The sequence below is a fragment of the Battus philenor genome, unplaced genomic scaffold (genome assembly GCF_028537555.1).
Source record: "Battus philenor isolate CCGP_79_NKW_IND1 unplaced genomic scaffold, ilBatPhil1.0.hap1 SCAF_18, whole genome shotgun sequence".
NCBI lineage: Eukaryota > Metazoa > Arthropoda > Insecta > Lepidoptera > Papilionidae > Battus > Battus philenor.
Window position 1 is genome coordinate 12290396 of NW_027181680.1, and position 14283 is coordinate 12304678.

At 32.8% G+C, this 14283-nt stretch overlaps 1 protein-coding gene across 1 annotated transcript in view; it reads right to left on the reverse strand.

The window, feature by feature from the left end:
• Positions 1 to 728: 728 nt before the first annotated feature.
• Ms (Myosuppressin) overlaps positions 729 to 14283 on the reverse strand; it is a 41229-nt gene continuing 27674 nt past the window's right edge. The window contains exons 2-3 of the mRNA XM_068763686.1: positions 2380 to 2591; positions 729 to 949 (exon numbers count right to left, since the gene is read on the reverse strand). Coding sequence (XP_068619787.1) covers positions 858 to 949; positions 2380 to 2591 — 304 coding nt within the window. The 3' untranslated portion in view covers positions 729 to 857. The remainder of the gene's footprint in view (positions 950 to 2379; positions 2592 to 14283) is intronic.

Genomic DNA, 14283 nt, shown 5'->3' on the forward strand with positions numbered 1-14283 from the left:
CCAAATAACGGATGTGACAGAATTTGGTTTCCAAATTCAAATTTTTTCGTAACCGTTACTCGAGGAAGAGTCAGCGATAGATAGCTTCGTTTTTCGTGCGGCGTTTCAAGTCACAATGCAGTAGACTATTATAAATTTATTTTTTAAATATTTAAAAAGAAATAAAAACCAAATTCGCACATTTCTTTTGTTAATGTTTTATTGAAATAAATGTTAATTTTTTTTATAATATGACTGTGAAATCCGAATTCTGCCACCGGACACCGTACACAAGACTAAGAAACATTTGATAAAATTTATTAACGAAATAGGTTTACAACTCTGTTTGTAAATTGTATACGGGTGAATATTTATTATTTTTAGAATCATACCAACTTCTTGGGACATTTCGTTACCCACATCGAAGAGCTTGGATTTCCAAGATGACTATACATTTATACCTCTGTACATTCCAATGGAAATGCAATGTTTCGTCGAAAATAGGTTGAGAAAAATGAAAACTCGTACGGCTTGTCTCAAATATTTATTTATTTAAAACGTTACAATATTAATTAATTTTGCGTAAATGAAACGCGACGAAGAATTTGACAACAATACTTAAAGCTATTAATACTTGAATCAGTAAGTACATTTTAGAATTACATACTATGCTTATCTTTATATTTGAATAAGTTTAGTTAGACATTTACGTCTCGTGACGTCATAGAACGCCATTACGGCGTTCGGATAGTTGTACTAACAACTGACAAATCTGATTATGCAAAATTTTTTAAATAAATAATCGGAGGATCTAAAGATTCGTCGCTGCGTTTCGATTGCGTTTCGGTGATGCGGAGGGAACATAGGGGGCTAACACGTCAGCGCCGACGGCCGAAACGCAGGAACGAGTGCACTACGTCCTGCCTTTTCATGCCGGAGTCCAAGAGTTGTGGGTAGTCGCGGACGAGAGCTGCAAATGACAAACGTTACCAAAAGTAAAGAATAATTCTTATTTCTCAGTTAACTTATAGATGTTACTGCTAAAAGACTACGGGTCTCTGTTCTCTGCCACAGAGTCTCTGGACTCTGTGTTTGGCACTAATCGGTGTAACATGATTCCTGAAGATGCCCCGTGGAGGGGTGAAACACGTGTTGAGTGGTTTGGTGGTGGCGGTTGTGTGATTCGCATTGTTTGCCGCATGGGCATTTATCAGCGGGCTGGCGGGCGGTGCATTTCATTGCACGACTACCACTGCATGTGCGGAAGTGGCTAAATAGTGGTCCTTCTCTTACTTAGGATGGACTTCCGCGAGGTAACGCCTGATTCCATTTAAAATAAATCGCTTTTTTATAATTCAATGTCTGTTATAAAAGTCATGTTAAAAAGAATCGTTTTCAACGTGATAAGATTATAAAAATCATTTTTCTTCTTAAATCGGCCTCCAATTTTCTGACAAGATCAAAAAATTCTTTGTGCCGTTTCTATATGGCTGGTTTGGGTAACATTAGATGATAGTATTACAAAGCAAGAGTTACAGAACCCTCTAAACAATAAACACTGAACCCTAGGATCAAGAACATGCGTGACTGAAGATATTTGTAATTTTTGGTGTACGGTTTTCGGAAATTCTATCCGAGTACTATCTCGAACTTACTAGAACCTTATCCGTAGTATAAATAAATGTACTCCCCATGACGACAGTTCAGTGTTTTTGATCTACGATCAGTGATACAAAGTGACTATTTGGTAAGTTAGTTAGAACAGTGATTTCTTGAGCGATTTGAAAGCGTAATTTGGACTAAGCGAAAATATAGTTTGTGTTAAAGTAGGGTGACCATCTGATTTGTGAATAAAGGACTTCTTGTAAAACAGTGGTGTTTCATTTCGAGTCAGAACCCACAGTACGTAACAATATTTTTAACAGTTTCCCGCCATTTTCGACCGTTTTCTGCCCGTCAGAAATTTGATATATTCCGATCTTTTATTTAAATTGGAAGATGTGTGCAGAGTATCTTAGTAAATGCAACATAGGCAAACATACAAAAAATCTCATGCATTATGCAGTCTTTTGAAAAAGTTAAGCGAGTAAAATACAATAACTATAGACAGAAATAAAGAGATGGTATGATATACAAAAAATCAAAAGGTATCGTAAATTAGCACTAATTGTTACAGGACGATTGGTTATACGTAAAAAACTTTAAGGGGTAAACAAATATCGCAATTGTCACCAAGAAGGTTTACAGTTTTTACGCCTGTGTCGTATTTCAATCATTTCATTCAGAAACAAAAACCATGTAGGAAAAATAAAAAAATAGAAAATAGTCGTAACAAATTAGGGCACGGATGTCTGTGAGGAAAAGACATATAAAAATAGTATGTTAGACGAGACCACGAACCTGTACCTTGGTACTCGGGCACCTGTTCACCAGCTGCCTCAGCGTACAGCTCCAGGAAGGTGTTGAGAGCCTGGCAGAAGCGTGCAGCACGTGGATCGTCGGCCGAAGCCCCGGCGCAGAGCTGAGAAGGCGCTGCTCCCGCTCTTCCGGCACATCCAGCCAACACCGCCAGCGCCCAGAGCGCCGCCCACATCGCCACACTCCATTCCTTGCTGCAAATCATCTTACATTTAACCATATGGCCCATATTTCTCCCTCTTAAAATAGGGGCGAACGAGAGGTCCCAATAACAGGAACCACAAAAAAACAGCAGTTTGTGAACTAAATTTACTCTGAACAATTCATTCGCACTTCAGTTGCATCGATGATAATACGTGCAGGGTAACATTTGTTTGTCTAAAATCATTTAACGAAATTCCTAATAATATGCACTCATTGATGTAATTTAATATTACTTTCCCCATTTATTCATGACATTATTCACATAGGATCATTTATGTTTTATGTTGAGCCAAGTTTCACAGTAATCAAAATCAAACTGAACACCCTTATAATGGCAACATTCATTTTAAAGCTTTACATATGTATTAATAAATTTGTTTTGTAATTATTTTTCAAACATCCTGTATATTAAAATTCGTTCTGTGAACGCTTTTTTTCATAAAATGCGATCGTGTTATAGGGAGTTTTATAGTATTTGTTCAGAGTTCGTACGAGATCTCCTTTTTAATATGTACACGTTTAACTCGCTTCGCTAGTGCTTGTAATACGATTCGGAGTCGGAACTCATTTTGTACACAATTTTCTTCCACCTTTGTATATCACGTATCTCGGTTTACGGAACACGACAGGGGGTAAAGAGGTCTACAAATCGCATTTCTTTGTGAACTTATCTCAGCGAGATGTTCTCGTGTTATGCGTTGAGTTTGCGTATCCGAATGGTTTAGAAAAAAAAAACTTATTAGTTTGATAGCCAATGTCAAAAATGTTGTAAATATAAATAGGAAATAATAACTATTTTATTCTATTGCTTACAATGTTATATTTACTTTTATTTTATAACCATTATTCTTAAAAATGACTATAAAACTATATAAGAAAAAATATAAAAAAGGTTATGTGCGAATGAGTACAAACTATGCAATAAAAATAAAGATGGCGGTGTTAAAATAAAAGTAAATGTAAACGTATATGTAAGATTGATAGGCAAATAAATTTTATATTCAAAACCTTTATTTTATTACATCTATATATTGTCTATGTAATACAAAAAGCTGGTAACATCAAAAACATTTATTGATCATACATAATATTTGTTTTATGTATTAATACATCGAACATTTTTCCTATTTTATTATTTTGGATCTAATTCGAAACATATTATTCTAAATATTTGTTATGTTAAACCATATATGCATGCTTTTAGGTTTCTTCTATACTGTAAATCCGGGGTCTGCAACCTTTTTAATCAAGGAGTCAATAAAAGTTTTTAAGTTTTTTAGCGGTTGCATATGAAGTAATAATTATTAATAATTTACAACACTGTAATTATTAAAATAATAAAAATTTAAGATTTTAATGCAAATTCTAATACAAACAAATTTTTTGATTTAAATAAACATGTTAAGAATAGAAAAACGAATTTACTTGAAACTTTTAATCAGATATATGACATTGTTTTTTCGACTTAAGCCGATATTAGCCGGAATTGTTGAAATAGTACAAGTGACTAAGTCTTGATTGGTGGTGATTTTTGATTACTTTTTTTTAAAATATATTAGTAAAACCTATATTTCTTAATGAAATACGATTGCGAGTACTTATTATTATAGTCAAAATCTTCTAGAATATATTTATATTATTACTTTAATTTTGACTGTTATTTCTTTATCTATTATAATCATAAGTTTCCGATATCAAATACATCGAACGCGATACAGGCCTTTTTCTGTTCCAAGGGCTAAGTTAGTTTAAGAAATAAGTTTTGCTGACATATATAGTCATATATTAATGTAAAGATTATGACATATTATATGATAGCAGGTAACACATCGATAATAGAAAGAAGAAGAAAAATTTTAAATAACAAGTGTTATGTTAACTGTATTTCACATATTAGATACTTATATATAAATACAAAACTCAAATACAATATAAAACCGAGGAATTTAGGGTGAAAAGAGCGAAGCCGAGGTTATTGGAATGCCGCGAGGCGACCCGAAACTTATTGGTGTCGATGTATGGACAAACGACATTTGGCGAAATAGTTGCTATCAAATAGACTGCGTGATAAGGGTGGGCGCATTTGCATTATACTCATAATAAAGTTTAACTGCGGAGAGAAAAGATAAAGATTCGTCTTATGGATATCGAAGTTTTATTTATTTATTTTTATGTTGAATGCGTGTGTTTTATTATTTTCATAATAGAATGATATAAGATGAAAGGAAAATGAGGCAAAATGATGGAAAGACGACCTTATAAAGGTGGTTTAGAATAGAAGACAGCAGTGAGGAATAAAGAAATATGTTGAAGTTCAGAAAAGGCTTTTGTCAAAGGACAAGATGTATATACACACACATATATATATATATATCCAAAATTAATTAGGAATAAACATTTGTGACATATCCTGGGATATCAAGGTCAAGAACAGAATTATTAACGCAAGATTTGGACGTTAAATGATCTGAAAAAAACTTATAGGTAGATCTGTATTATGATGAAGGCTTTGATTCAAAAAGAAGGTTGCTACATCTGATGTCGGTTGGGAAGAAAGGGAAACTGCCACATGAGACTGTGCAGAGTGAAAAAATCTTCGAACGCTATTTCACTGATGAGTGTATTTAGGATTATATCATCACGATACACAAGATATATTATCTTTTAAAAATTGATACCAGGCTTCAGCCTATATATACAAAGGAGAAGATTAATAAAGAGTACTTTCATATACGACGTCAAAGCTCTTTTATAATCTGTAAACACTAGATTAATTTAATCTGTATTCAGTCCACAGAGGCGCACGAAATTAAGCGAAACATCGCTCGTTGTGGACTCTCTTGAGATCCGAAACAGATTAAGAGCGGATATTTGGGTGTTATTTTGTAGGCAGATTATGCTTTGTCCGAACACGACCAAGTTTGAAGGAGACATAATTTAAAATGTTATACTTTTACCTTTTATTAGACTATTTACAATCAATTAAAAACAATAGATAACATAAATAGTTTTCTACGGATGTATGTAGTTTGAATTTTAGTTTGCTACCAGCTCCAGAACATTTTCTTTCAGTCAAGACCTGCACTGTTATTGTCTTTACAGGTGCTGCGGCATAAACCGCTGGGCATAAACCTACTTTATATACATCAAGGGCTCCCTCCTTTACCTTATCACGGGCGGATTGACGCCTTGTCTATAGATTATGCCCCCGAGAAGGGACCTGGATTTGAGCAGCTACACAATATGAGTTTAGCATTTCCAGGGCGCCCTAGAGAAGTGAATCTTGACCTCGTCATCGTATCAGCTCAAAGATGCATTCTGCGAGATAGATAAACCATAATTGACAGGCGAGTTAGCGATAGCAGTGTATCGTGCGTAGAGGGCGCTGCTGATCATCCTCTGTAAACTTCTTTATAAGCAGTGACATTCCAATATAATTATTGCATAGAATGTGAATTATATAAGATTACTAGCTGATCCCGCAAACGTTATTTTGCAAAAAAAATTTAATTAACAAATAAAAAATAAGGGTTTATCATAGAGGGGTAAAAATTTAGGGTTGTATGTATTTTTGTTTGCTGTATCGTAAAGAAATAAAAACAAAAAAAATTGTCAAAAAATTTAAAAAAAAATTTTAAGGGTGAACAACCCTTATCACTTAGGGGAATAGAAAATAGATAGTAGCCGATTCTCAGACCTACTGAAGACGCATATAAAATTTGGTAAAAATCGGTCGAGCCGTTTCAGAGGAGTTCAAGTTCGAACACCGTGACACGAGAATTTTATATATTAGATATCTCGGGAATTGAAACAGTGACCTTAGATTGCAAGTCTCAGTCCTATACCGCTGTGCTACCACTGAACCTTGTCTGGTGTGGATACTATTACATGACTAATATTAGTACAATTTTCAACAGGGAGCAGCGGCTAAAAAAATTCCAGCAATAATTCGATCATTACTAGGGTAAAACCCCAAAAGTATTACAATTTTAATTTTTACTTAGTAGTTACATTGTACCATTGTCTGTTAAAAAGAATAAGAAGAAAAAACAGCACTTTTATAGCGGTTTTGTTACAATGGATCTGTTTGTAAGTAAATAACCGCTTTTTAATACATCCATATGAATATATATACGATAAATATACTAAAATTACGTTAAATTAAATTTTTGTCTTTCGCATTGTTTGTTTCTTTCGGCTAATCTCAGAAATGGCCGATTTTGACAGGAATTATACTGGCAGGTGGCTGATGTGATAAGGAATAACTTAGTTTATTTTTGTTTAAGAAAAAATACAAAAAAAAAATTACTTAAAATTGTTAAATTCTACACAGACGTAGTCGCGCGCACAGTTAGTTTATATATAAATATATACATACATAAATATTACACATCGTTCCAAACCTTAAAACGAATTCTAATGAACGTTCAATAGATATATCCTTAACACCCGAATACTTTCGCCGGGGAATACCCAACAATGATTATTTTTTGTTCTACTCATTGTTTGGGAGGCACCTTCCTTAAAAATACAAAGAAATCTGCTCGTTCACAAACTTGAAACGTATGTACAAATATTGACCGAAACGTCGTCTTGTGTTTCATATTTGAGTAAATTTACTATGGATACGAATTCGTGATATAAAGGATTATTGGTTATGGGTGTAAAACATTCAAAGTGGTGAATTTACGGCTCCGTAATTAATAACTTATTGATAATATACAAAGAGTTTTCAAATTTCGAACAGACATTATGTTGCCAGTAGTTTATTGACACAATTCATATGTTAGCGATATTGATATATTCTCGTGCTCTCTCGTATCTTTTAAAAACAATTTCGTTCGAAATTATTGAGTACGTACAATACAATTTAAACCATAATATAGATATAATATAAATATATAAACAAACATAATATAATAAAAACCATAGTCTTTGATCCATGTTTAGAAATGTTTTTATTTTTATTTGTTTTTTTATAGTTTGACTATAAATCATTTTATGTTCTCAGTGAGATAGTTAGAAGGTAACAACTGTAACTAATTTTATATTTCTAAGCTTCTAATTTTGTACTTTCTTACTGCTTTTTGTTACTGTCTATCTCCAATAAAGTAAATAAATAAATATCGCATTGCCAAAGAAAAAAAAAATATTGTAACCTATTTCAAATTGATTACTTTATATAGTATAAAATGAGATACGTGTAAAAGTTTCAAAACTCTACTTTTAAATCACCATGTATTGCGTCATATATATTCGAGGAATCCTTTTAAGGTAGACATCCCCGACCCATTTCTGGTTGAAACGTTGTCAAGACAAGGATCTTTTGTATAGACAAGGGGAGGCAAAACTCCTTGATAGTGCGATGCCATTTTTCGAAATTTGTAATTATTTGCAAGCTGCAATTGAATACGCATTTAAAACACACAAACGAATGTTTATTTTATAAAAATCGTATTTATTGAAACTATTTAAACAAAAGTACAAAATATGCGTATTGAAGTTAGATATATGCACACGTATATGACAGCACTCCTAATAATACTTAAGATGCCGGTTAGTTAATTATGATCGGTGTTTGGATTTCGCTAATTTTATGGTGGAATAATAGTAATAATTATTTACGCCAGTAATTTGTTTCGATTTCCCAGGAGCTGACATAGGTAATATGAATTCAAATATTGAAATAATTCGACAATCAATCGGAGCCAAAAATAATCGTTCAAAGAGCCGCATGTAGCTTGTATCCATATGAGTACGCAATACATCACCTGTCACCAACGCAACTGTCAATTTTACAATCGTATATAATGTTTTGCTGTCGTTGGCAACCCTGATCTTAGAATTTAATATCAATGAATTACTTTTAAAATAGCCACGCTTATAACGAGGTTCACACAATCAAATCTATTGCAATTTCAAAATATAAAATTCGATACGAAATGTAGCCGCCATTTTGACAAATTCTGATTATAGTTCTTATAAAAAAATCGACATCAGTATTCGTTGTCTTACAGATTATGTAACAAATAATAATTGAGACGGTGCACAGATAAAAAAGGAATAAAATGAAATAAAAGATAAATACATGTAATTAAAAAAATATATAAATATACTTACCAAGTGTAATTAAAATTATTTATAGATAATATAATAATAGTGAGGAATAACTTAAAATATATTATCTGTTTAATTTTAATTAAAAATCATTTTTATACCGTATAAATGTCATTAATAACTAAAATATTAGAGGGACCAAAAAGTAATGTCGTTTTTTAAAGTTAAATTCACACGACTACATTTTTAATTCTAATATATATTCACGTTCGTTATAGACAACCTTTTGCCATGTAGTGTACAAATTTTTAATGCCGGAGCAATAAAAATCAGTCGGTTTTTTGTAAAATATGTCGACAGAAACGACATTACTTTCCGGTAACCCTAATGCAATATAATATTTTGTGTAAAATATTAATTACGCGTCAGTCTTAATATAAAAATTATAATGAATGCATGGAGGGCAAAACTTAACTGACAATTCCGGACAGGTTGGTTAAGTTTTTTTTCGGCGCATTCCCTCCAACTCGCCCGGGGGAAGAGAACTTAACGATTCGTTAATTTGAGGTATTTGAACTTGACTGCAACGAGAACTTTCGGCGCGCTTAAATTTGACGTCCGCCATTTTTTTTAATGACGTGTATATTTAAAACGGCGGGAAGTTTTAAGATATGTTTCGAATTTCGAATCTCGGGATGCGTTTAAAAACTACGCAGTTGTATTGAATGTTTAAAAAAATACTGAAAATTTACAATGTAAGAGATATGTTTTATCACAGATTAAAAACATTTCATTTTTGTCTCATGTACTATTAATTAAAAACAGTTACTTTTAGGATTAAATATATTTGAAATAAGTTATTACCAATACTTCGCATATATCAGAGTTTCCCAACATGGTGCCCACGCCCCTTAGGGGGGCAATTTGATTGATATGAGCGCAATTCGAAAATGAACTCTACAAGAGTTTAAACCTTTCGCTTTATATATATATAAAACCTTGCTCCATTATTTATTTATATTTTAAACATACCCACGAATATTGATAAATGAAAAAATATGATAACAATTTATTCATTTATCAATATGCGTGGGTATGTTTAAAATATAAATAAATAATGGAGCAAGGTTTTTATGTAGCGAAAATATTAAAGCAATTCTTTTATTGTTCCACACGACCTATAGAGTAAATATAAACAGCTGTTTATAACATGTAGAACATATGTCGTCAATCAAAAGCAAATAATGCATGTAAAGATGTATTCAAATAAATAATATCGCGTCCCATAAATTATTATAATGAAAATTTAACGATTATTATAAAATTCGCGCTGTTTATAAAATAAATAATTTATTTATGTAAGCAATCGCTGTTTATCATTAAGACATTAAATCAATAAATAAAGGTCTCTGAAATACGTTCAATTTATTTATTTATTCTATTTGAATAGGTTAAAATTTGTTACATTAATTTGTATTTTCTATTAAAATGCGACGGAACAATACCTTCTGACAATACAAAGTCTGTAACCGGCGGTAAATATTGCACATCGACCTTTGGAAAGAGACAATCGGCTAATTTAGGCTTTGTAGAGCGGTATCTTAGTCACATGTTCGAAATTTGAAATGTTTCAAATTACAAATCGCTTAGTTTTGATCTTGACCTGGATTCAATGACGTAAGTTGTCATTGACATAAGTGAAATTCAAAGATCTGATATTACATTATAATTTGCTCAAAGTATTTTAGCTAATAAATTCATCATGAATGAAGAAGTCCGCAGAAGGACCAAGATCATCAACGTGGCTTGAATAATTACATGTCTAAGTGGCAATGGCGGGGCCCATCGCTCGTGGAACTGATGGGCATTGGGGCGACCACAAGCCGGAAGACGCAGCTTGACTGGCCCCCCACGACGTGAGCGACGACATAAAGTCGAAAGAAGTCAGCGTTGCATGGCTCATCGTGGCGATTTAAGGAGCCCTATGCCTGGCAGTAGCCGTTAATCGGCTAAAAAATTCATAGTTCTCATTTCAGCAATACGTCCACTACTGGAAATAGGTTTCCCTGGTTTACTAATAGGACCGACCAGAAGCCTGGATCCACCGTCTTCGAAAGACCTTAATAATAGTGTATCCAATTTGTACGCAGACCTGGTCTCCACTACTTTAGGGTCCCTGTCATCTGTTCTGCCACACCTGACAACTGTCACTTTAAATTATCAATGCGCTCGGTTACGTCCGTTACTTCCTTTCGTCTACGAATCTTCTTATTCCTGATTTGTTCAAACACCTCTCAGTGGTCAGTTTGCCAATAAATCTGAGTGAGAGATGTTATATCTATGTTGTCGTAGTGAAATAATCACAGCTGTCAAAATGCTTTCGCTTATCTGTCAATCCATCGGTCTGCGCATGCGTAAAAACTAAGGACGCGCGGCGTATGATTTGTAGGCGGTTGTCAAAACCGCGACTCACACCGAAAAATATAAAAATGGCGGACGCCGTCAAGTTACATATGTGTTGTTGTTTATGAATTTGTATTAAATCTTTAGTGCTTGATGGAGTATAAAATTAAAGACTATCTTATATTAATTTTGAATCAATGTATACTATTTACAAATGAGTGGTGAAAGTTATATGTAAAAATTATTTCATTCGTATGACAAATAATTTATTACGATGTTGGTGTGTCTGAAGTTGTAGGTGGATGACTTTTAAAGTAAACTGTGTCTATCAAGCGTTTAAATTTTTGTTCTCCAGCTCGTTAGGTGTTGTCTCTAACATTGCCTGCCTAACCTGTTAAACTCCACCACAACTGGTGACCCTTCAGATCTATCCCACATTGCTATAATTAGGAATAAATAACTTTTCTGCTAAAGAAGCATTAAAAAGTGATTAAAATGCTAGTCAGGTTAGGTTGATTTTCTAATTAGTTTCTGCGTCATCACAAAAATCCCTGAGCACTGACCCTAAAACTTCCAAAACGGATCATCATAACGATGGTGGTATTACCCAGTGAGTCAGTGGTTATCATCTGAATCATTAGTCTTTGGTTCGAATCTGTGTTGTAACCAAATTCATTACGCATCGACACTTTTAAGAACACCTTACGGAAATCCCATGAGATACAAGGTCAATAATATAGATGTAAAAAAGCCGATTTAAAACGTTTAAAACCAAAAGTGGCGGTTTAAAACCCCAAATAAATCTTTTTAAACGGTTTAAAACTCGCCTACTAAAATATAAGAACAGTGTTTTTACACATCATTATCGACAATACTTGGTCTTGTGTTAGTTACCCATGCAGTTTATACCTATGTAGGTAAGTATATTAAATATATTATATTAAAGTCATGAAAAGAAATAAAGTGTTGCCATATTTAATTTTAGGACAGAAATGTCAGTCAGTTTTACAAAGATAGTGGCGACTCATAAATTTTCATGACTTTCTTGACTGTATGATCATCATGTTGTCGAGTGGACTGTGTAAGATTAGCCAGTTTTTATTACTTTCAAAAAAGTCGGGTACCTAATAATCTAATTTTATAACAGCTCATTACATTTTAGTTATTTAGTAATGTTTGGCATATTTGGTGCGAGTACCTTTATATTGAATCCAAATTTGTAAATTTTTTTACAATACTGGCAACACTGACATGTCCGCACGCAACACGCTATGTATGTGTGTGTGTGGTGTGGAGTAGGCGAGGTGGCAACGTTGCATCTTGACGTCTCTCCGCGTGAGAAGTGCAAGTGTGTGAGTTTGGTTTTAAACCGAATGAAACTGATTGACAAATCTTTTCAAAATAACCAATATAGTTAACTAGGTAATAGTTTTTCAACTTAGCTAGGTAATGTCTACGCTTGGAATAGATAATGTGTTTATATTTAAGAAAAACATAGTCGTCAACACTAAACGTTTAAAATCGAAAAAAATGGGTTTTTTCGGTTTTAAACGGTTTTTTTAGTTTTAAACCGATTGGTTTAATTCGTTTTAAACTGGCCTTACATCTATAGTCAATAACCAAATAGTGAAAATACCGGATTTTGTATTGAAAAATATTTGACGAAATATGGCGAAGAATGAAGTCTAGTTTCTAATAAAATAATTTCAAGTAACCGTTTGCAAAGTTTATGTGAAAAAAAAAGTAACAAATTGAGAAACTTGAATTACATTGAACTCACCTATAATGCCCTTTCCCAACTAAAAGCTGCGAGGATTTCAAAGGCATACTTTGAGGATAGATCATAATAAAATGTGAACAGTATATTCGTAATAATTTTCAGAAATAAAAAATTAACAAAATAAAAACTTTTCTTCTCTTCATTAACAGTACAGAGGGTCTTTGGTGGAAAATTTATGGGAGGTGGTTGTTTCTGTGATATATTTCCAAATTATTGTGGGACTTTGACCTCCATACCAAAAATACTCATTATTTCAAATATGGAGCAAGTCATCACGTACCTCAAAGAATTGTACTCTTGAATATACAGGGTGTTTGCTTATAGATGCAATAGCTTTATAGGTATATTATACCCTTTCCAAAAAAACTAATGGTTTCAGAAATAATAAACAACGTAATGACAATATAATAAGAAAATGCATTCTCTAAATTCGAATTACTAGATAAAAATTGATTATTATTTATTATCTGTTCCTGTAGATTTTGTTCTACCAGAATTTATTATCCTGACACATTCTACCAAAAAAAAAATAATAAAACATATTTCAAAGTGACCAATTTATATAGGATGGTGGACTTTTAAAATTTTTAAAACTTGCTTACAAATGTGCTATAAGTTCACTCCTTTAAAGCTTTTACACCTATAATCAATCATCCTGTATAATATCCCGTAAGAAGTTGTCCACGCGTGACTAAAATATTTTTAATTTTTATAACAAGTTGTAATACACTGGAGGTTTCATTCAATAGGTCCTAGGATATCTATTGTGGAGATCTATACGGCGGTGAACATTATACGGCTAAAATGATGATGATAGTTTGTACCTCAACTTATACAGTATTTTTAAAGGTTTAAATAAGAACTCTTTTTTAATAGTGGTTGTTTTTTGGATCATACCTGGGTTTTCAGGTTTCGATTTTGGTTCGGATTTCGACTAAAATGAGTCGAAGATATTAAGTATACAATAACACTCTGTAGGAGTCGAACATGAGACTTCGAATGCATTATATAGATGCATTATAAAATAAATAATCGAATTAGAACAGCACGTGACGTGAGTGTGTTGCGTAACAATAAAACAAAAGCATTATTATTAGTCCTTTATCTTCATTTGTTCTATTAAAAGATCCTCATTCTCTCCATTGTTCGTGATCTTTAGTCCCCGGTCTCGTAAACAATCGATAACGCGTCAATCCTTTATTTAAAGTGAAGTAAACAGTGTTTTATTCATCGTTCAACAGACTGTTCAGTTTATCTGATATCGACAGATTATATTAACTTGAAAAATTGACTTCTTTTTTTAATTTTTTTTTTTTAAGAATATTGTTTCTAATTGTCTGTTTTAAGAACATAGTTTAAATATATCTATGAGGTATATATCATTATCGCCACGCTTAGCAGGAGGGTTGGCGATCGCTTTGGTATTATGGTATGCAGAGGTC